The sequence below is a fragment of the Propithecus coquereli genome, unplaced genomic scaffold, assembly GCF_000956105.1.
Source record: "Propithecus coquereli isolate 6110/MARCELLA unplaced genomic scaffold, Pcoq_1.0 Scaffold242, whole genome shotgun sequence".
Taxonomy (NCBI): Eukaryota; Metazoa; Chordata; class Mammalia; order Primates; family Indriidae; genus Propithecus; species Propithecus coquereli.
Genome location: NW_012147975.1, coordinates 33,049 through 56,970, shown reverse-complemented (window position 1 = coordinate 56,970; position 23,922 = coordinate 33,049). Strand labels below are relative to the sequence as shown.

Here is a 23,922-nt window from a genome sequence, read left to right as displayed (position 1 = left end):
CACTAGGGGAGGCTGAGGCACGCCTGAGGGAGGCCGGCAGGGCGCTGCTGGGGGCCTGGGGGCCTGGGAAACTGAGAGTGCACCTGAAGCGGGAGAGGGCTGCAGCTGGGTGGGCCCAACAGGTGGGAGACCCTCGAGACTGTGGGCACGTTCTCACGGAAGAGAGCAAAGCGCTTCCAGCTGAGCCGGGAGAAGTGCCATGGAGCAGGCCCTCTGGGTCAGAGCACGAAGCAGAGAAACCCTGGGCCAGCTACTGTCCATTCACCTGAAATCCCTCCAGCGAGCCCCACCCCGTGCGGCCCACAGTGCCTGGCTGGGGACAGGGTCTGCAGGAGTGTCTCCCGAGGGATCCTTCAACTAGGCTGTCTGGCTGGCACAGTGTGGCTGTAGCTATTCCTCTCACCTGGATACTCAACCTTTTCCCAACCCCAGAACCCGATCCTGGCCTCAGTTCCCCAGTGCTTACCACCTTCTAAGGTGCGCTCTCCTTTATCCATTCATTATGTTATTGTTTACTGTCTGTCTCTCTCGCTCGCCAGGCAGAGATCTTTGTTTTGCCTCTGCTGTATCCCTAGTGCCTGCACTGGGCTAGCCTGGGGCAGGTGCTCTATCAACAGGGACCGAATGGATGACAGGCCTTTGAGACGCAAGAGCAAAGCACAAACTGAGTCTAGATTGGGAATGTGCATGCCTGGAGAAGAGACAGGACCCAGAACATACTACAGGTGCTCAGGGAGGTGACGTCCTTTCAAATGCCTCGAGGCAGGCCCCGGGCCAGGGTTCACACCGTGAGGTCACTTGAGAGGGGACAGACTGCCAGCAGCCATCCTGTTTGGCGTCCCTGGCCCCGTGAGAGGGGCAGGGTGGTCTGACAACCTCGCTGAAGGCGAGAGGGCTTGGGAAGAGCTTAGAGACATTTAAAGGATAAAGTCTACTTTATTCCTACTGGGAGCAATCTACCATGAAGGAGAATTTTTTTAGGTACTGTCAAAATTAGAATTGCTTCCCCTCCCTAGTAGGCTAGCCTATTCTTGGATAGTTTTTATCACAATAATGTAGAAAGTTCAGAGCAGCAAGAGACAGAGTCCCTCGAAGGGCTTTGCTCAGCTTTTATTCTCCACCAGTTGCAATGCCAGGCAGTACCTGGGTGTGATCCACCTGCCAACACTCCTTTGCCTAACTTAGGTTTTCTCATCATCTAATTAGCCCAGTCCCTGGTGTGTGTTGGGAGGGGGCGCTCCCTTAGCAATAAGGGTGGGCACAAGTTCGCCTCCTGCCTGCAGCCGGGTCCTTCCAGCACAGGGGTGATGGAGGAGTTTTAGCAAAGGGGGCTTGGGTCAGGGGAACGTCTTATTACCTTCCTGGGTGCAGAAATTATGGATTCATGGTGACATCCAAATACAATCTTTTTTAACCATATTGAGACAGAAAGAGACAAGTTTCTCAGTTCCTTATTTCTAGAGACACGTATATCAAAGAGCAACAAGCTGGATTTCAAAATCAGGATGCTTTCAGGAGGAGATCACCGGTGTTAACCTTTGTCCTCCCCCAGTGCTAAAGGCCAGCAAGCATCGCTGCTGGGACCGCAGACCTTAAGACCTATCGACAGCAGCCTCCGCCTGCTTCCCCAGAGGAGTGGAGAATGCTGTGTGGCAGTGGTGGCCGAGCGGGTGTGGGGCATGGGTGCTGTCGAGGCGGTTTTCTGAGGATGTCCCATAACAGGTGGGCATGGGAGTTCATGCTCCAACTGTTATGAGGAAGGAGTACATCCCAGCATCTCTCACATTATTTCTTCCTGGAGACTTAATGTTCAGGGTTCCCAGTGCTGGGGTCCTGCCTCTGTGCAGTGCACTGAATTCGGCGTCCCACGTGGCTGTCCTGCCTGGCTCCCTACCGGTCTGTGGGCCCCCAGGGACAAGGTGCCTCCTCCCCAGCACACACGCTCTGGGCGGGACACACAGCAGGTGCTGGGAAGAAGGTCTATCAAGTAATACATTTATTATTATTGATTAACATTAAGACTTGCTCTGTATGTGCTAGGCATGCAGTATCTCATTTAATCCCCTAATAATGGTAGGAAGTAGATATTATTATTACTTTTTGTTGGGTAGATGCAGAAACCAAAGTTTGCAAAGGCTGATTGACTTTCCCAAGCTCCCACAGCTGGTGGGACTTAGAGCAGGGATTCATCCCCAGCGCTCTCTGGTTCCAAACCCCTCGCTCTTAGCTTTCTGCCCTTTTCTTATTCTCTTTGCATCAGGTGTGCGCGTTGCACTTCCTCTGGCCACAGCCCGAGAGTAAAACAGGTTCACCACAATTCCAGTCCACACTCTCATATCCAGACACCTGGGAGTCAGATATATCTCAGAATTCAAGCTTTTTAGCCTTTTGGGAAAGTTAATACACAATTCATGTGCCATATATTATGTAACACCCACAGCAGGGCCTACAGCAAGATTCCACAACCAAACACATCAATAACCTGCAGAGAAACCCATGAGCATTCATACGCAGTGGTCAAGTTTTGCAGCCAAATGAGTCACAGCAAATCTTGAGTTTTCAGAGCTGGTTTGGATTTCAGAATCGTGATAAGGGGTTGGCGAGCTCTATTCACAAAACTGCCCTCCTCTAGCTCAAACCCACTTACAGAAGGGTCGGGGCGGGCACATTCTCTCCCAGACGCTTTCTCTGGGGCTGGGCTGGGTGTTTCCAGCAGGGACAGAGGCTTCTGGAGCTCCCTGGACAGCCAGCCACGTGGCATCCCAGGTCAGGGCTGCAGGGCCTTCTCTTCCCCCCTCCTCCCCCTGGGCCCTCTGAATGACTCGCCCCAGACACAGCTGCGCCACGTTACGCAATGTGGTTTACCACAGGTAGCGTCGGAAGACGCCCACCTCAGCAATGCTCACCCGGTAGGATCACAGCAGGGACAGAGGCTGGTGGCTGGTGACGGTTTCCGAACACAACCTGGAAATGCCGTCGGCTGCGAGGAAGTGTGCAGAGGTGCGCTGCGACTCGCTGCCGTGGGTTCACCCCCAGCCCAGCCTGGTGCTTCCGCTCAGCTTTTCTGCAGAAGTTGCCGAACCACAGGATCGGCCCCCGCGGGCAGGCTCCGAGGAGCGCTCACCTGTCGCGAGGTGTGCTGTAATTACTGTCCTCCCTGCCAGGAGAGTTGAGATTTATCCAGAAGCCACCTTGAAGAAAGGAGAAGAACTAACAATTATTGAGCGTTTACTGTGCACCAGGCACCCTGCTAAGCATATTCTGTAGAGTATCTTTTCAGAGCCTCAACAGCTCCATGAGGTATTGAAATAATTATTGTATAGAATTATTCTCACTGCACAAATGAGGAAACTGAGGCCCAAAGAGGTTGCACGACTTGCCCCAGGGTACACGGCTCACCCGTGGAAAGCTGCTGCCCTGTGCAGGCTGCCAGGCCCCAGGGACAGTTGTTTCCAGGAGACCGTAGACCAAAGCGCGCTGCTGCTGGCCAGAGCCGAGCCGGGTGCTGCGGCCTTAACCTTGGTCAGCCGCGTCTCCGCCCGTCCCTCCGTCTGCGCATGCGCGCGCCCTGCGTGGAGCAGGAAGAAGCCGCGAAGTCTCAACCCCACAATTCGTCTCCTCGCTCTGTCACGCTTCGCTGCGCTGCTGCCGTCATTGACCCCAGACCAAGACCTCCCTGCCTCCGCAAAGGGGGCCTCAGCAGAAATGAAAACGGATCCAAAGGGTTTCAGTCTTTATTTTTATTACTTTAAAAGGACGGCTTTATCGAGACGCGATTCATACTGTGTGCCACACAATTCACACCTTTAAAGTGCATATTCAGTGGGCTTTAGTATATTTGCATATTCAGTGGACTTTAGCGCACCCATTCCTCTCGGCTATACCTACGTACCTAGGAGTAGAATTGCTGGGTCATCTAGTAATTCTAAGTTTAGCTTTCTGAGAAAATGCTGAACCATTTTCCAAAATGGCTGCATCATTTTACGTTTTTACCAGCAATGTAGGAGGGTTCTGATTTCTTCACATCCTCCCCAACACTTATTACTGCCTTCCTCATGCTCCCCAGGAGGGTCAGACCCCTGGAGAGCTCGAACCAGTGACCCTGAGGCCTCCTGGGCACGAGAAGGGCCCGTCAGTGTCTGCACCACCCCACCAGGCGTGCTCACTGGACATCCACGCGGAGCTCCAAAGCCACGTGTCTGCAGCTCTCAGGGTTTCGCATGCAGAGACAAGGCCCAGGAACAGCCTGCAGCCACTGTATCCCCCTCCTGAATAAAGCAAACAGCCCAGACTCACAGAGGGGACGACAGGCAGAGAGCAGAAACCAGAAAGATCGCAGAGTGCCCCTGCCTTCCTCCCACCCCTGTGCATTGCACTTTGCAGTTTGCAAACCGCTTCTGCACTTGATTCTTACTGAAGCCGTGGAAGGGAGGTTAGGGAGGCCAGGATGGCTGTTCTGCAAGTGAGGAAACAGGCCCGGAGGGGGCAAAAGCTTGCCAAGATCATGCAGGTAGCCGGTGGCCGACCTGGGACGGGAACTCAAGGTGAAGGTCTCCCTAGTCTGAGTTTCTTTCCACCTCAGAGAAGGAAAAGGACAATGCCAAGGGAGATGGCAAGACCCAGAAAACAGGAAGAGAAATGTCACAGGCCCAGGTGCTCTTATCATGGGGCGGGGGTAGGGGTGGGGTCCTAAGGTCACGCACTACCAGAGCCCTGCAGAGGGTTTCCTTGGCCCCTGCTGCCCCCAAGTGGCGGTTCTGCAGCATATCAGCCAAGGGAGCCTTTCTCAGCCTTTGGGAGACAGATTTTTTTTGCAGGGCAGTTTTCAACGGGGCCCGTCAGGTGGAAACTATGGTCACATAACATTGAGGGTTATTTGCCCTTCTCACTCTCATTTTCTCACGAGTATCCAAGGGCGTTTTCCAAAGGCTGCGTGGCAGTGATGCCGCATACCTGCAGAAGCAGCAGGTGGGGGCGTTTAAGACAGAGTTAGAGAGCAGCAAAAATGGGAGACAATTGCAACTCTTCTCATTAATTATTTGTGTTTGACAAGAAGTTATTTTCATAGACTATGTTATTTATATTAACATGTAATTTGTTATATTTTAAATGAATAAATATTTTTTAAATTCTTAGTTTTAATTTCTGGTAAATGTTGGTAGATAAGCAAAAGTTCTTGGAGGCCCTTAATAATTTTTAGGAGTGAAAGGGCTGCTGTTGAAAACCACCGTAGAGTAATAGTTATTTTTTTCACCGTCCTCACTAAAGCCAACCGGCCAAGGCTGAAGCCCTTCAACTCCAGGACACAGACACCAAAATTGGTGCTTGGCTTGGAATTCTGTTCTGTTTTCAGCCTTTCTTAAAAATTGAGCTCCATTTGTTTAAAGACATTGCAGAAGATGACATAGACCTTGACGCCTGATGCCGAGCCTCCCGAGGGCAGCGTCCCTGTCACTGCCACCCAGGGCCCGCCCAGCACTGGCACAGCCAGACTCGGCACGTGTGTTTGTGGCTGAGTGAGAGGAAGCCCATGATGTGCGGATTGAGGAAAATCCTCAGGCTGTTGGCCCCAATTATTCCATAAGATTGGCTTCTCCGGAAAAATCTGAGAGGAAGCAGGGCCGAGCCCTCCCAGTTCTGGCCACCACGTGGGATTTGCCTGAGTTGGGGCGGAGTGTCTTCATTAAAGTCGAGCTTTGTCCATTTCCAGCCCAGGTGCTTTTGAGGGGAGTTGCTGCGGCAGCGTCTAACCAGCGTGGGGCTGGGCAAGGCAGGCGGGCGGGGGCAGACGAGGGGCTGTTACCAGAGCCTGGCGGAGGGCGGGCAGCAGGCAGAGGCGGGCAGCAGCCCCGACAGCAGGAGCCCAGCATGCAGCCCTAACTCTGCAAAACCGTGTGCTTTTATAAAAGCAATATATTCTCTGTAAAAACCTGAAACACTGTAGTGGTGCACAAAGACATCATCATCATTAAAGCAGAAATTGAAAGCCTTTCCCCAGTCCAGCATCCCAGCAATGGCCACTATTAAGTTCGGTGTGTACCCCGCCCAGACTCTTCATTGCCCATATAACTCAGCATATAGGATATGTGTTTAAAGAGAAAACAAATAACGTCATACATTTATTCTGCCACCTCATTTTTGCACTTACAATGTTGGGGACATAATATTCCCATGACAGTATATGTAAGATCTATCTCACTCTTTTTAGTGGCCGTTTGGTACTGGTCTAGAGTATGGGTGCACCTCAATATTTTTAACCCTCCGTTCTGTTGATGGGCATTTAGAAAGTTTCTAGATTTCCATTATTACAATCAATTCTCAATCAACACAGTGATGCTTCCATTTTGCCCGTAAATGTATGTTGCTTTATTCCTTTATTCCAGACACCGTCCCTGCTTGCTGCTGTGCAGAATCTGGAGACTGGGAATCTCTGCCCGGGGTCTCACAGGGCCCCGTGAGAAAGAGAGGCTGCACAGACACTGTGGCACTAGGGGGACACAGTGTCGCGGGGGTTGTGTGGGTGAAAGGGCTGTGGAAGTTGCTGGGGGAGAATCAAGGAAGCCCCAGGTTGCAGCGTCTGAGCCGGGCCTTGGGGAAGGGGGAGGGTTCCTGTTGCTGGAGATGGTGCGGGCGTCTAAAGAACAGCACAGGGCAGGAAGCCTGGGGGACGGTGGCAGACAGCAGCTGGCCCAGGGGTCAGGTTGTTGGATCCCTCGGTCATTCCTCCAGCAAACATTTGCATGCCCGTGAAGTGCCTGGAAGTGGGTGGGACGGGAAAATGGTTGGAGCACAGGGAGCCTGGAACTGAGAGCGATGGGAGGTGGGTCTGAAGGGCAGGTCTGATGTGGTTTATGGAAGGTTTTTGACTCCATACTTATGTGTCCCAACGAATTTCTCTTTTTCACAACATGAAATGGTCATCACCATGTCACAAAGCCACTGCTCAGGGTGGGAGAGGCTTTCTCTCCCCCATCACCCTTCTCAACCCCTACGTCCTCCCTGCCCACCTTCGGCATCTGGGAAAAAAGACACCAAACTGCCACTTTCAGTTCCTCCCCTGCGTGGAGTGGGTTTCTCTCTGGGCCGGTGATATCTGCAGGGACCTGAACAGAGAGAGCAGAGACGGTGGCCGGGTGCCTCTCGGCAGCCAGGCGGAGGCATCTGATACAGACTCAACCCGAAGAGGTTCTCAATACTTTTATTTGGAAACTTACAGCCAACTCCAGCTCCTCTGTGAATCCCCAGTGAGTTTACAGTGGCCATGGGGGCAGGGTCTATTTTGGCCCGTTTTTTTTACCAGGTGCTAGTCCAGAGCTGAAATAGATGGTGATCCATGGACCAACGGTCCTTCCCTCCGAGGCCGCAGCTGGGCGCCATAGCCGTGGAGACAGCGTGCTTGCACTTGTGAAGGGAGGAAGGGATTCCGATTCCGCGGGCAGCGCACTTGGCCGCAGGCCGGCCTGGCGCGGAGCCGAGGGGCCGAGAGTCCTTTCTGTTCATCGAATTCGCTACCACGGGTTCTGCAGACGCCCTCAGCACCGACCTGCAGTGGAATGAGGCCCTGGTCAGGTGACACTGGCCCTGGGATAAAGGAGGAAAAACAAGAACGTCATCTAACTGGAGTTACCGTCAGATCTTAGGGTCAAACAACCCATTTGGAGCTTGGTTTTTAGAAGCTCAGAGGGGAAAAGTACCACCACGAGCACAGGCTGGCTCTTAGTGAATGTTCCAAAAAGATACTGTAGGGAGAATGTGTCTTCTTTCCTTGAAGATGAATTTTCCTGAAATTGAAAGAAGGCGAATGGGGTTCAGAGTGTGCATGTTCGTATCGTCTGATTCTGGTTTCTCCGTGTGAACAGGTAAAACCAACCGTATCACAAAATAGCCACCTCGTGCAGTGTCTACTGGGCTTCGAGCTGTCCTCGGGTCATTCCTGCATGCAGTCTGGGTGAGAAATAGCTCAGAGGATGGATGAAAAGGAAGCGACCTTCCTGCCTGGGACTCTGGGAGCTGGAGGAGAGCTCTCCATCTGGTTGTCAGAAGGAACCTGGAGGCTACTTGGACGCTTCTAACCCCTGCAGGAACTCGGAAACAGCTCTCACGTTGTTCCTGCCACCTGTGCATAGGGACTCTTGAGACAGTCACCTTCCCACCACTTCTTAGGAGCTGTAGGGCTCCCTCTTTCTCTAATAGACACCATCTCACTCTGTCCTTGACGGGACAGTGAAGGCCTTGGTTTCCCCATCTTCAAATAGTGAGTGCTCCTGTGCTTAGAGCATGGCCTGCCCAAAATCTCAGAGTACTTAATAAATTAAGATGTAGGTCTTGTTAAAAGGCCGTGGTGTTCTTGGGTCGGAGCAAGAAGCTGAATGGCCTGGGCGAGGATTCTATAAGGTGAGGCCCCAGACCAGTGGCCGGGAACCTCCTGCTCCCATCTGCGAGGCAACCCTGGCAGTCCTCTTTCCTCAGGGAGACAGACATCCAAGCCCCTTGCAAGAGAGCGCTTCAGAAAGAAAAGCTTCCAATTGGGTTGGCCACTGCTATGAAAGGCCAAATCCAGGACAATCATGACTGGCTTGCTAGAAACCTCTTCCCTCGTCCTGAAGCAGCCAATCCCCAGGGTGGTCACAAGAGGCAGGGTACTCAGGCTGGGCAGGCATCCAGCCCCTCCGGGATCTGCGAGGTCTTGGCATTAAACCATCTTATAGCTGAAGATTTAATGGCATGGAAAAATAGTCCTGACCTACTAAATGGGGAGAGAGGGTTATAAATCACAGTGTGGCGCAGAATTCCAATCTGGGGATACACGTAAGACACGCTTGGAAGAATAATAACAAGGTCTTGCAATGACAGATATTTTTATTTTGTTCTGTTTATTTGTATTTTCTATTCTTTTTCCAATAAAAATGCATTGACGTTATGATAGGATTTTTTAAAGGTTACTTCTATCTGTTAAAAGAGGGAAATGGCCGATCTCTGAGCACAGCCATAAAAACAAAAGAAATTCCCTTCCCTGCCTGGACCTCGCTGGAGTGCAGCAACTCCTCCCCCGTGTGTTCAGTCACGCAAAACGCGGTGCTCCCCTTCCCTTTCATCAGGAAGGACAAAGAGCCAGCAAAGCTGTGAATGTCGGTGCTTCAGTAAAGAGCTATTTATTTAAAGCCAGCTTCTAGGGCTTGTCCTGGGCTCACTCCAGCCAGCCTGGTGGGCCGTGCCCGTCCCTGCGTCCAGGCTCTGGTACCACCCATGCACCCCAGCGGGGCTCTGCTGCCCCACGAGCACCCCTGCCGGCCCGCGGGGGAGGCAGCAGTGGGGTTTTCTAGACCTTCCTGATGAAGACCATCCTTCTTGGGAGAATTTTTATAACCAAGCCTGAAGTGAAATGGTATTGGTTGACTAGAAAGTTCAGTGACTCACCCCACCTTGTCTTCTGAGCTTCACAGGTAACAGTTTAGGGCCAGAGAAGGAAAAACAAAGGAGAAAAAGCCAGAGGAGGAAGAGGAGGCCCGGAGGGGACACTGGAGGCTGATGGCCCACCATCCAGCGATGTAGCAGAGCCACCCGTGTGCCCGGCTCTGCGCCAGGCACCAGCAACGCCAGTGGACAGAGCGCTGCAGCACTGCCTGGGGCTGAGGGGGTCACGGTGCAGGCGGTGGGGAAGGGGGAGGGGTTACAGCAGGCACAAGTCATCCCAGCTGAGAAACCAAGCAGGTGTCCTGGGGAGGAGGCTTCTGCCCCAGGGCCTGGAGGATGGAGAGTTGAAAGGAGCAAGAGGGTGTCAGGCAGAGGGAGCAGCATGGGCAGAGACCCAGAGGTGAGAGGGAGGACAGGAGAGGCTGGAGAAGGGAAGTGGTGAGGACAGGCTTTATCTAGGGCAATGGGAGCCACTGAGGGCATTTGAGCAAGGGAGTCCCTTGCTCAGATTGCTGTTTTTGGGAGATCACTCAGGCTGCAGAGATCTTTCTGCATTGAGAGAGGGGAAAAGGAGAGGGTGTAGGAGGGAAGGAATGGTGGCAGAGACCTGTCCTCCAGGGCTTTGGGAGCCCGTGGGTGGCTCTCAGACTCAGGCTCTGAAGTTCACTGGGGGAGCGGGGAGACGGTGCCCTCTGTGGGCAGGGGTGGGCACCCTGGTTCGAGTCCTCACTTCTGGGTGCGGGTCACGGCATTTGCGCAGTGGAGCTAAAAGCCCTTCTCCCCACGGGCTGTCGAAGCTGCTGGGCGGGCAGACGGGTGGGAGAGCTGGCTGCAAACAGGTAGATTCTGCGACTCGGTCACTGGGACCCAGAGCACCACCCATCGCTGGTGGCATTTTAGAGCTGCGTCTGCCGGTGGATGAGGAGGGGCAGCCCCAGACCTACGCAGGTTAGATATGAGAGAAGACACAGGGACATTCCAGAAGCTCACAACATTTTCATGTCAAAGAAGGAGGTTGAGTTCCCGGGAGGCACAGGTGGCTGGGAAGGAAGCACACTGACCTGGTGCTCAGGGGCTGGTCTCCGCGTGGTCCGCGCGCAGAGCCTGCAGCGAGAGCTCGTACCCGAGGAACATGGCCGCGCTCATGGGGAAGCCCCGCACGGTGTTCACTGTGACGCCTCTGAAAAACACCTTCGCACAGGGCGTTATGGCAGGGGGCTGGCCCACACTCTTGGGGCCACCGCTGCGGGGCAGAGAAACAGCGGGGGTGATGCCCTCCCAGAGGCCAAAGGATGTGCAGGCAGAGACCACATGGGATGCCCCAGCCATGCCCCTGCCCTGACCCCCGTCATCTGATGGCACCTGCCCCCAGACCCTGACACACGTGCACCAAGCACTGTAGGCCAGCTGTTTAACCCGCAGACGCCTGCCCTGCTTCTCTCTCTGTCTCTGTCTCTCTCTCTCTCTCTCTCTCCCTCGCGTGAGCGAGCGCATCCACACACGCAATCCTCAGGAATCTGGAAGCCCTAAGTAGACAGAGCACCAGCCATGACCAGCCGCTGGGACGGGGTCGTCACACGACACCCCCAACACGGCAGAGGGCAGAACTTGGGCTGTGCTTAAGACTCTGCAGACACGGAGCTGGCGCACAGCTCTCTCCCATTCTGTAGCTGTGCTACTTGGGCAAAGTGGTGACCTCTCTGGAACTCAGTGTTCCCAACTGTAAAATGGGGTAACAATAGTATTGACCCAATAAGGACGTCTGAGAGACTAAATGAGACAAAGCTTTCCAAGCACTTACACAGTGCCTGACATACAGTAGGCGCTCATTAACTCGTTGTTACCAATAGTCATCACCTAACAGGGAGCAGGACGCCACCTCTGCCCTCAGCGTGTGCTCAGGAGGAGCGGCCTGTGTTGAGAGCTGCTGCACTCTGCCATCCCCGCTGTGTGACGCGTGTTTGTCTCCATCCCTGGGGAATGTTGGAAGATGCTTCCCAACCACTGCCCGGATCTTCCTTTCCTCTCTGGGTCTCCCTGCCTGGTGCAGGGTGGGGGCTGATAACCGGGATGTGGTTCCACCCCTCGAGCAGTTCATAGCCCATCAGGGGAGAAAAGCCCCCCTGGGGACCCAGAGCGTGATGGGAACAGATAGGGGCTTGGTGAGGGCTGGCGCGGGGACTGGCCTTTACTGTGTGCTCTGGGAGGAGAGAATTTCAGTGCAGATCCCCACCCCAGCGTAATGACCAGAGAACCGTCAGGCATGTGGTATAAACCTGTCTCTGACTCCCGAACAATTCACCAAGTTTCAGAACCAGGACTGGCATTTTCAAGACAGCAGAAAGCAGCCAGAGCACTTCCCCAGTCTCCTTGTCTGCCGGCGCTGCGGTGTCAGAGGTGTCAGGGGGCCTTCCTTGAGCTTGGCCCAGGGAGGGGAGCAGATGGGCCAGGGCCCCGGGGTGAGCAGGAGGTCGAGGCATGCCCCGGAGCCCCCCCGGGCAGGGTGCGGGCGGGAGCCTGGGAATGTTAGCCTCCTCTGCGCCGCTGGCCTTTCCGGAATTCCACAGGCTCACCCAGAGTGACTGAATAACAGCAAGGAACTGGGTCAGGCTCCGAGAGGAAAATTCCATGCCTGGTGCTCCCAGAGGCTCCCCTGTGGTTCTGGGCTTGGCTCTGTCCCGTGAGGCCGAGTCAGGCAGCGCGCGTGGGAGCCTCCCATCCCACAGTGCTGGGCCCTGCAGGAGCCGTGGGCCACTCCAGACAGACAGACAGACAGCCCTACCCCTAGCAGCTGTGGCCTGCTCTGCTGCGGGGCCCACAGAAGCAAACAAAGTGCAGACCTGCAGGCTTTGACCTCTGAGCTTTCGGAACATGCAGCCTCCAGACTAGGTCCCCCACTCAATGGCTCGCCACCCCCAGGGTCCAGTCTGCACCCTTCCCTGGCTTGCAAGGAGCCACACACTCTGCCCTGCACTGTCTCTGGGCAGGCAAACACTTTCCCACCACTGAGCCTCTCCTGGCACCCTCTGCCTGGTGCTCCCCAGACCTGCCAAGCAGCCTCTGGCAGTCTTCCCACGGCCACCCAAAGTGGAGTATGGCCCGTCACCTTGTGTGCACTCGGTGTCTCTCCCATGCCAGCACTCCTCATGCTGTTCTCCAAGTGCCCGTGACTTGTCTGTCCCCCCACAAATAATCCCGGACAGGCAGAGGGTACTGTGTGTGTGGCTTGCCTCCGAGTGCCCAGCACTTGCAAGCGCCTGGCCCGGAGCAGACTTCTATACACACTTACTAAATGGTCAGTGGACGGATGGATGAGCAATGAATGAACGGACTCCTGGTCGTGAAAAGCAAGAGTCTCTGAGCTTAGAGTCCGGGGGTGGCAGCGGTGGGGGTTTCCTGGAGAGGGAGGAGGGCTCCAGACCCCCGAGAGGCAGCACCACAGGGCAGCCGGTGCCTCTGCAAGCTGTCTACCTGCAACTGTCCCTCTCTGTCTCTCCTCTAGCCCCGCGGCACTGTCACAGCCCCCCACAGCAGCCACCCCTACGGAGCTGAAGAGCACAGAGGTCTCCTCCAGCCTCCACTGCAGGTGGCTGCTCTCCAAGTCAGACCCATGGCCTGTGTGGCTGGACACAGTCCCCACAGTGGGCAGAGAATGGCTCCCAAACTACGAGGCCTTCCTTCCCCTCTCACTCGGGGATGCCCCCTGAGGCCGTGGACTTTTGATTTCTCCTATCACAAAGGCTACACCACTGATGACCCTTAAGTGGGTTACAAAGGGCTACTCAAATTGGGCACCACCATCATTATTTTACTCCTTTATAATTCTGTACTATCGCTGAGATCTTCTGCCGTAGGAAAGTGAGAACAGGTTGGACGGTGATGGGCTTAGCTCTGCGCCCTGCCTCCACGGGCCACAGGAAGAAATGTTAGGGGTGGCCAGCAAGCTCCGTGCATAGGGCAGAGCCCAAGCCAGCGGGGACCTGGAGCCGCCCTGGGGCCAGGAAGGGCTCTACCTCCCCCCCTGCCGCTGCTCGAAATCTGCCTTTGAGACAACTTGATTTTGCAGGACTGCGTGGGGTGGCGAGAGGAGCTGCCTGAGGGGCAGGAAGGATGTGAGGTGACTCTGGGACTTCCCACTGGGAGCAGGCAGGGTGGGTGGCTCCGAGCAGTGAGAGAGGAAGGACTGCCCAGCCCATCTTGATGGGAAGGCACACTGTGGTGACAACAGATGGGGCCAGGCCCCCGCTACACCATGTACCAGCTGTGTGACCGTGGGCAGGTTACCAGCCCTCTCTGAACCTCTATCAGGTGGGCTGCACACCTGCCACCTCTCCCGGCTGGTGAGGACTCGACAAGACAACCCAGCTGAAGCGCTCGGTGCCACACCTGCTGTGGTACCTCGTACACGGTGACCGCCAGCCCCTCGGTCTCCCAAGTCCCTTCCCATAGTGTCACATCCCCCTTCCAGGGGCTGGCACTGACCCCGCAGGACCTCTGTGGGCTTACTTTAAGTCCTTCCTTCTGGTAACTCTGGGAGATACAGTCCAGGACACCTTTGTATTTGTTGAAATAAACCCCGTCAGCTTGGAGTCGACTTTTCACGACATCCATAGGAGTGGCTGTCCCCCAAGAAATGGCTCCTGCAAAGACAGAAAAGCAGGTGTCCGAGGCAGGCTGGTTGCAAATCTCCACCGCTCAGAAACTTACTACGTTGCTAGGGGAGGGGACAGAGCTCAGGGTTAAAACCTGCAGAATCGGTTTCTGATCCTTCCTGGCCACTCGCTCCCTGCGGGCAGGAGCCTCCTCCCTCCTCCAAGCCTCAGCCCCTCGCCGTGCAATGGGGCGGCTTTGCCTATCCTCGCGGGGCTGCCGCCAGCACCGAGCGCAGCGCCCGTCCTCGGCCAGTGCGCGGTTCGTGCCCGCTTTCTGCGCAGCTGCTACTGGAGAATCAGTAATAGGTGGCACCATCCCGGGGCACCAGAAGAGTGAGCCCAGGGTGTGGCAGCTTAGGGATTGAAAAAAAAAAAGGCAGGGACAGGGTTTCTAAAAATCTCTTTTTCAAATACGTGGAATAGAATTGGGACCATGAGCCCCTGGGTCATCCTCACTGGATAGGCTCAGGTAAAGAACTCAAGGAAATCCAGGTTATTGTACAAACATAGAAGCTGACACATGCCCGGGTGAGGGCGAAAAAACCAAAGTGATGTCAAAGTCCAGGGCAGCTGGTGTGCAAAGCTTTGTGATCACTGCCCAGTAGCTCCCCACAGAGCCCGCAGCCTGCCCACCCCGCCGCCTCCAGACCCCTCGGCCTCCTGCACGGGGACGGGGCTCCAGCGGCTGCTGCCCTTACCCGCCACGCCGCCCGCCAGCCACACGGCGCAGGGGCTGGGGCCTGCGCAGGCCTCAGGTGTGATCCACTCGCTCAGGAACACGTAGGGGATAAAGTAGAGGCAATAGCCTGGGACGTCCCTCAGCAGCATGGCCCCGGCCCCCCGGTACAGCCCTGCCAGGCCCTCGTTCCGCACGATGGTTGCGATGCAGTGCACAGGTCCCTGGTACGCCGGCTGGTCCCCCAGAGCTGCCACCCTGGACTTCAGACCGAGGTTGGCTGCAAAGGCAGGGGGAGAAGGTGGCAAGTGACCCGGAGGGTAAGAGACTGGCCATTCCCTGGCACTGGAGCCAGCCCGGCCCATTGACAGGTCCCTCTCACGTGGCCCGTTGGCCTTTTACCAAACCTCCTGACCTTCTTGGCAGCTAAAACCAGGATCCTGAGGTCCCAGCAAGGAGCCGCTGCCAACATGCACGGCCAGGTTGAAGACAATTCAACCACGGGATAAAGCAGCAGCTGCCGCAGGATTGCCAGAGCTTTCTGGTCAACAATCACGTCTTTCTAAGCAGAGGTGACTGCAGAGTGCCTAGGCCCAATTACGACAAGGCACACCAGGCTCTTTCTTGAAGCAGAGGCCAGAAAATCCAACATGCTGTATGTGTGTGCACACGTGTACCTGTGCGCAGTGTGACAAAAAGTACAGGAGCCAGACTGTCCTGGCTGCATATCCCAGCTCTACCACTCACGAACTTTTTGACCCTGGCAGGTCAGCATTTTCAGCCTCTGTTTCCTTATCTTTAAAAGAGGGACAGGCTGTCATGAGTACAAATAAGGTTATATATGTAAAGTGCTCAGCGCGGTGACCGGAACACTGTAGTGGCCCAGTAAGCTATTGATTGACACCGAGGTGGTTGGCATGACGTGGACGCAGGACCCACAGGCTGGAGTGGGCGGGTGTGTTCTCACCGACTCACGTCAGCCCTGGACAGGCTGTGCCCTAAACAGTGCTGGCATCCTTGGCCCCTCAAAGTTCAGGGGCTCAGGGCTGCTGTCTTCTTGTCTGACCTCGGGGTCTACGCTGGCAGACCAGGGCTTGTGTATGTCTCTAGTTCCTTCTAGGCATGTAGCCAGCAGGGACTCTGCATCTCCCCCCCTCTGATGTTCATCTTCTCCTTGCTACACACCCTTACTACAAACAGACCTTCTAGTCCCAATGCAGGTAAAGTGGGCTCTTGTCCTCAACTTTCCCATCTCAAGGAACTATAATAACCTGCCATGACCAGGAAGGAAATAGAGTGAAGTTTGCCTGTGACCACGAGCCTGTTTTGCTCGCTGGTTTAATTCCCTGTACACGGCGTTCCGGTTTGGTCTCACACATGCTGGCGGACGAGCAAATCGCTTTCATCATGGGGTTAAACTTCCATGCCCCCCAACAGTCCCATCTTTATCAGATGGAAGTTTAGGGACAAACATTCTGCTTCATGACTCCACAGTCTAAACTGGGCGCTGGGATGAAAGCACAACCTGTACTTTAACTCACCCCAGAAGCAGGAGAGGTGAAGGGGCGGTTTCTGCTCGCCTGGGGAGTGTGCTTGGACAAGCTCATGCCGTGGTTTCCAGCTGCATGTGGGGACGCCAGTAAATCCCTGCCATCCCCACTAGGCCGCCCACAGCGTGGGCAGGAGACAGAGCCCTGCTCACCTCTTCCCCAGTGGACTTTACAGGAGGTGAGCAGAGTGATGGACACTTCTGGGGGTGCAAGGCCCCTCTGAACAAAGTCAGAGTCTGTGGCCTTTGAAAGCCCACTGAAAGGTCACTCGGCACCTGGTCCTCTCCCAAACCTGGTCATCCCGGGAAATTTCGCCATTAGACAGACTAGACGTCATTGTCCGGATATGTCAACTTTGCCTGGAGCACTTTCATCTCCAGGAAATACTGACCTGACCCAGGAGTCAAGGTTTTCATGAATCGGCTGTGGGTAGATAGAGGCTCCCAGGAGTTACTGATTGAAGGAGAATGAGCTGATAACACCATGTTTGTTTGGAAGTGCAGAGATTGGGAAAACACTCGCCAAACCTCCACTGACCTTGTCAACAAAAAACCTGTACTTTTTTCCTTTTCCCTCCAAGGTAAGCAATAAGGAAATTCTCTCGCATTCTCCCAGCTTTGCAACATAAGCAATCTAACTTTTATTGCTTGAGATTAAAGCAATAGAATCGTCATGGTGACAGCCATCACTGGGACACTGACATAGCTCTGAACCGCCCGAGTTTATACTGCGAAGCCCTTGGAACTCCTTTCAGCCCCTTCGTTCCCAATATATTTTTCAAAAAGTTTTATTTGGACATAATCCCAAATTTGCAAAAAAGTACAAAATGCAAAATGGTGCAAAGAATGCCCATATATACCCTTCATCCAGATTTACCTGTTGCTCACGGTTTACTTCAGTTGCTTGTCGTTTGTGGGGTCTCTCCCCACCCCCTTCTCACTCAACAGTGTGTGCACTTTGACCAAGTAGATGTCATTGTCCCAGTGCCCAAACTTTGCCTGGGCCTCGTTCATCTCCAGGTAACAGTGACCTGACCAGGAGACAAGGTTTTCATGAATCAGCTCTGGGTACGATGGGGCTGTCAGGAGTCCTCACTGAAGGAAAGTGTTCTGATAAAATCCTCTCTGGAGGTGCAGATGTTGGAAAAACACCTGTCAAACCTTGAACTGGCTTGTCAACAAGACCCAAACGAGAACCAAACCTGTCCTTTTCCTTTTCCTCCTAAGGTAAGCAGTGAGGAAATTCCTTTGCATACACATAGATTTTTTCCCACCCATACACACATACATAATTTTATTTTCTAAACTATTTCAGGGTGAGCGACATAGACATGGCTCTTGACCACTAAATAGTTGGAAACATAGTTCCTAAGAACCTTGATAGTGTCTTACACAGCTATCATGCAGCTATCAGTTTGATACTTCTGCATTGAGTGGACTCTTATCTAATCTACTATCTGTCATCAAATTGCCATCTGATACCATGGTGTCCTTGTCAGCACTTTCCCCCTCTGGTACAGAGGCCAGTCTTTTAATCTGGAACATTTCTGCAGTCTGTCTTTGTTTTTTGCTACAATGATATTTTGAAAGACTGCACTGCCCCACTTCTTGTGAATAGAGTTTCCTCACCCCGGGTTTGTCTGACATGTCCTTGTCATTACACTGGGGCTGTGCCTTCCTGGCCGGACCTCTCTCCATTCTTAACCCTCACTTCTTCCATGAGAACCGATCACTCTCAAGAGCACCTGGTCTTCTCCCTCTCTAGCCTCTTATCCTTGTTTTTATTAGTTTGTTTTTCAGTGGAGGTATAATTTACATTCAATAAAATGTATAGCTCTTAAGTGTACAGTTGATGAGTTTTGACAATTGCAGGAACCTATGCAAACACACCCTACCAAGAAAATGACTTTTTGTACTGAAAACAAACCGTTTTGGTCACAGTCCACTTAGGCAGAGCAAAGATTCCACAGCCCACTCCCCTCTCCTGATTCTCAGGGTGAAAGAGCCCTGTGAGATCGATGAGAGGTCACACACCTTCCTCTGGGCAGCGGTTGTTATGGGTCTGTCAGCACTAGCCATAGAGGGACGGATGATTCATATGGGACCACAAAGCAGAATGTCATCAAGTATAATCATCATAATTTTAGGCCCAAATACACCTGGGACAAAAATGTATCACAAGAACACCATTGGTTAGGCCCAAAGTCACAAAAATCAAAAATGATGATGATGAATTTCTACCAATACTTATTTTTAATTCCATAGCAATAGCAGGAGCATTGGAAAACTGTGACCAGCTCAAGACACCACTGCTGATGAAAGAACGGTGGAGCTTTCTTCTAGAAAACAGCAAGGATTCCCACCGGCTGCCCGTGTGGCGCCAGGTGCCACATGCCATGGCATGGCGGGGACGTGTGGCCTGGGAGCCTTGGCAGCCAGCCTTGGGAAAGCTGAACTCAAGTGACTCTGGCAGTGAACCCATTTTAGTTTGTGAAAACCAAATTTTGATGACTCTTAAAAGTTGATTTGGGAAGTTACTGGGAAGTAATTCTTGAACACATGCACAACTAACCTCTGTGGGCTTCGTGTCATCTGCCAAGGGGGCCTGGGGAAGAGCGCGGGATGCCAGATCAGCGCTCAGCTCCCACTGGAGCACGGACTTCCAGGCCTCTGTTCCTGAACCTTCTGAGTTCGGTCTCAGGTGCGTACATGTATGTGTCAAGGGTTGACATTAGGGATATTTTCTTCTAAAGTGAAAGGTACTTAATTTCTCTAATTAGAATTTTTTATTCTATAATGAGGATAAAAATATAAATCAAATTTTGATCATTCCTTGTCACACGTGCTTTGCCTTTGAGACCGTTTTTTGCTGCCCTCTCTAAATCAAGGGCATGTGACCTTTTACCATGACAGGTACAGACTGTGTAGCTCAAAAACTCAGGACGCTGCGGTTTCCTTTGTTTTCCCCAGTTCGATTAGGGCCAGCTCAAGCCCCTGCACCAAGACTGGCAGGATGCTCAAAGTCAATGAAATTGGCCCCTACCCTGCTCCTATTAGTGGAGGAGGAGGGCCTGCGCAGTCCAGGAAAGAACCTCCTGCAGTCACCTTTTGGGGGACTCCCCACCTCAGAAGGGCTGGAGTGGCCAGGACACAGGCTGAGGTCCCCACAGATCTGCCACTATCACCCTTCTTCTGAGAACCCAGGAACCAGCCACAGAAAGCCACTGTGCCTTCCTCAGACACAAACACAAAGAAGTCTCATTTCTGTCCTTTCCCCGATCAACGCTGTTCAATGTCTTCAGTGGGCCATGACCCTGAAAACAGGAAAGGCAGCTGAAACACAATGGCCGGGGACTGCTCCACCAGGCAAGGAGGGTCGGCCTGGCCACCTCTGGAAGGAAAAGTGTCCCCAGGCCTCCCCTGCTATGTGCGTATATGCGGGTGGCCTGGGGACCACAACGTGACTTCTCAGAAGGCCACTTTCTACAGAAAATCCCTGACAAAGCAGCCACCCACACATAAGGCCCTGCTGGGTGCTCACCAGGGACGTGCTGGTTTGACAAGTAAGATCAGACTGGTGGGCTCTCAAATGGAAACTGGGGGCCTGGAGCTATTTCAAGGGACCCAAGAACCCAGGAGCATTACGGGTTGACAGAATCCCTAAAATACCTCGCAGCTATGTGAGCACGGACGAGTTACATAACACAAGCCTCAGTTTCCCCACTTGTAAAACAAAGATAATAATAGCACCTCTTTCGTAGGGGTGCTGTGATTATTAAATAATGGAACGGGTGTTATCACAGTGCACATGGTGTGGGCTCAGTAATTAACTGTCACTGGTAGTGTAGTTCTGCTGCACGGGATCTAAGCCCATCCTCGCCTAAGAACTCCAAGCTCTTCCAAACTCACTCTGCATCGTCCAAACCCCCCTGCCCCCCGCTCCCTGCATCGTGTGTCTGCACTAACCACATGGGTTCCCACCCACATGCCCGCATTTTCCTGCCACTGAATCTTCCCCTATATTGTTCCCTTAGTATAAAACATTTCTCCACCCCAGGGTTCCCATCTCTAAATCCTACCCAGAACTCAAAGATCCAATCGACAGCCACTTCCTTTCTGGAGCCTCCCTGATCCACAGAGCCAGAATGAGGGCTTCCAGAACCTTCCATAGGGCCCTTCTCATTCCAGTACATGACGAGCTCCACACCAGACTGTGGGCACCCGGAGGCAGTGGCTGTGCACCCAACACCTCTTCTTTATCCACTCTGCCTGGCTCAGAGCAGCGGCCCGGGAAATGCCTGTGAGTGAATGATTCTCAGAATGAATTCAAACACACGCCACGCTCAGCCCTGGCCTCCGGCTGAGCCTGGTGAGATGACCAGGATGGCAAGCACAGAGTTAATACTGAGTCCTCCTCTTATCCTCCTGTTACACTGATGGCTTTGTGATCTGCACATTAGTTAGGCTTTTTACGGAAACACAGACCTCAAAGCTCCAGATGGGGGAGGAATGAGTGTCATTAACCAGCAGCCTCTAGGAGGGACAGGCTCAGGCAGCAGAGGGACTCCTGGCCTCCAGGGACACAGCTCTGACTTCCAGCTCAGGCCCAGCAGGGCACCCAGTCACTCCCTATGCCATGCAAAGGCTAATAGCTTTAGAAAGGAGGGTTTCTTCACAGCTGCCTTACTGTAAGAGAGATACATCCAATGGAACCCAGGCCAGCCCCTCCTTGCTTGCCAAGTGGCAGAGTCCCAGGAGTGCACCTCTGTTGAGCTGGAAGACTTTGCGTGGAGGGACGACTGCTGGCTATTGCACAATGGGCGTCAGCGTCAAACAGAAATTCCCACTAAATTGCAGCAAGTGCTGGTGTATTTGGTGAAGCCCTTCTAGATAACAATTTTGCAACATGTACAAAGAATGTTAAAAATGTCTATACCCTTTTACCCACTCATGAATCAAAGAGCCCACACACTTCGGGAAATAACCCTCAATGAAGGCAACTATTGATGGACAAATTTGCTGATCACATCACTGTTTTTAAGAGAAGAAAAACTGTAAACAACCCAAGTGTTCACCAGTAGAAAGATTGTTAAATAATACATTTGCTGTAGTATAGCTAACATTTATTTCCTGTTTTCGATATGCCAGACATTGTGCTAAGGTCTTCAGGGATACCCCGCCTCATCCCAGCTATGACGCAGCTGCCATTGTTATGCCTGCTTTGCAGCTGAGTGAACTGAGGCTCGGCGACATTGGGTGAGTTGACCGGAGTTTCTCAGCTTTGGTGGAGGTAGAGTCAGAAGCAAGTAGTCTTATTCCAGAGACTGAATCCTTACCACACTATATTGATCTTCTCAATGTGGGGTGTGTGTGTGTGTGTGTGTGTATTTGATGGAATATTGCATATTCATTTTAAATATTAGCCATCTATTTAAAATAATTTTATATGCTATTTTAATAACACAGAAAATGTTTACGTTATAATGTTGAGTTAAAAGCAGGATATGAAATTATCCATATGGCATGATCACAACCTCTTAAAATCTGTAATCTAGGTACATAGAACAGGAAAAGGAAACACATTAATGTGTTAACAGTGGTTGCATTTGGGTAGATGAGCATTTGCTCCCTCTACTTTCAATGTGCCGCAGTTTATACGTTTTCAGCCACAGGTCGCCACTAACAGACAACCAGGAGGGACTCGCCAGCCTCCAGTCCACCTGCCGCAAGCAGACAAGCCAGAAGCTCTGGCACTGTTTTGACTTTCACGTCTTATTACTTAAGGAATATATTTCATAAGGCTATATTTGTCATAGACAAAGATTCCTCTGAGGGATCTGGGCAAAGTAAATCGAAAACTTTCTGGAAGGGATTCACCATTCCAGATGTCATGAAAAACATTCACACTTCATGGGAGGAGGTCAAAATACCAACATTAATAGGAGTTTGGAAGAAGCTGATTCCAACCCTCAGGGGTGACTTTGAGGGGTTCAAGACTTCAGTGGAGGAAGTCACTGCAGATGTGGTGGAAACAGCAAGAGAGCCGAAGTGGAGCCTAAAGATGTGATCGAGTCGCTGCAATCTCTGAGAAAACTGGAACAGATGAGCTGCTTCTTATGACGAGCAAAAAAAGCGGTTTCTTGAGATAGAATCTACTCTGGGTGAAGACACCGTGAACACAGTCGAAATGACGAGAAAGGATTTAGAATGTTACATAGACTTAGTTGATAAAGCAGCGTCAGGGTTTGAGAGGACTGACCCCAATTTTGAAAGAAGTTCTACTGCGGGTAAAACGCTATCAAGCAGCATCGCGTGCTACAGAGAAACCTTTCATGACAGGAAGAGTCGATCGCTGTGGCAAACTTCACTGCTGTCTTATTTTAAGAAGTTGCCACAGTCCCCAACCTTCAGCAACCACCACCCCGATCAGTCAGCAGCCATCGGCACTGAGGTAAGATCCTCCACCAGCAAAAACGATTTCCACTTGCTGAAGGTTCAGAGGATTGCTAGCATTCTTTAGCAATTTTTTTAATTAAGGTATGAACATTGTTTCTTTAGACATAATGCTATTGCACACTTAACAGACCTCAGTGTATTAGAAACATAACTTTTATATGCACTGAGAAACCAAAAAGTGTGTGCGACTTGCTTCATTGTGTGAATCGCTTTATCGTGGCGGTCTGGAACCGAACGTGCAGTATCTTCGAGGTATGCTTGTCATTACAGACCAGTACATGACAACATACACACCCTGCTCAATAACAAGGATGTTAACAACCGCGTCCCAGATCTGGCAAACCAGGAAAGGGTCACAGGTCCCAGACGCCAGGCTCCCCTCCCCTGGCCTCTTACCTGCCTGAAACGGCTGTGTCTGCATCTGCAGCCGGATCTTGATGAGGTCCACGGGCCCTCCCAGCCCGACAGAGACCACGCCGGCCACCATGCTGGCCAGTAGCAGGTCTGACAGTGTTCGGGGAGGGCTGGCCTCGGGCTCCCCACAGCGGTGCTGGCTGAGGAACCTCTGCGTGTTACTGAAGACCCCAAACACCACCGAGTTGTAGACGGCAATGCTGGCCAGGGGGAAGGACATGCCCTTGAAGAAGCCGAACACCTGTGGGGAGACCCAGTGGGAAGAGGCATGAGGGCCCGGGCTGCCCCTGGGGTCCTCTGTCTGCCTGGAGGCTGCCCCCACCCTCCCCGCCCTCCTGGCGTCCGCGGGCTGGTGGGGGAGACATCACGGGGCGAATGAGCCCGTGTGTCAGGGAAGAGAGGAGAAGATGCTGACGGCACAGGAGAGGCGGGTGAGGGCTGCTGCCGCAGGGGGCAGGCATTCCTGCTCCAGCGAGGAACCGGCTTCCACGTGTCCCTCTGTTTCCTGCATGGTGGCGTCCTGGCCCGGAACCCGTACTCGCTGCCGCAGTGGCTGTGGCCGAGGGGCAGTGGGCTGGCCAAGCACCACGAGCTGCCTCCTCATCTGCTGCTCAAACAAAAGCGTCCTCCAGACAGGTGACGCGTGCCAGCTCTGGGAGACAACAGTGAGAAGCAGTGTCCACCCTCCCTGGGCTCACAGTCTGAGGCAGGGCAGGGCAAGGGGGACAGGACAAACGAACAGGCAGTTTTGATACAACCCA

General features: G+C 53.0%; 1 protein-coding gene across 4 annotated transcripts in view; it reads right to left on the bottom strand.

Annotated features, from left to right (window-relative positions):
* Positions 1-7,180: 7,180 nt before the first annotated feature.
* The window catches only part of SLC25A48 (solute carrier family 25, member 48), a 30,218-nt gene continuing 13,476 nt past the window's right edge, over positions 7,181-23,922 (bottom strand). Inside the window, exons 4-9 of one of the 4 annotated variants that reach the window (XR_001137585.1) lie at positions 23,144-23,402; positions 14,765-15,022; positions 13,921-14,054; positions 10,476-10,605; positions 10,022-10,354; positions 7,181-7,581 (exon numbers count right to left, since the gene is read on the bottom strand). Coding sequence is in view for 3 of the 4 variants with exons in the window: in XM_012646402.1 (XP_012501856.1) it covers positions 10,483-10,605; positions 13,921-14,054; positions 14,765-15,022; positions 23,144-23,402 (774 nt within the window). In the remaining variant the exon portion in view is untranslated. The other 3 variants (XM_012646402.1, XM_012646404.1, XM_012646403.1) reach the window with 3 other exon arrangements.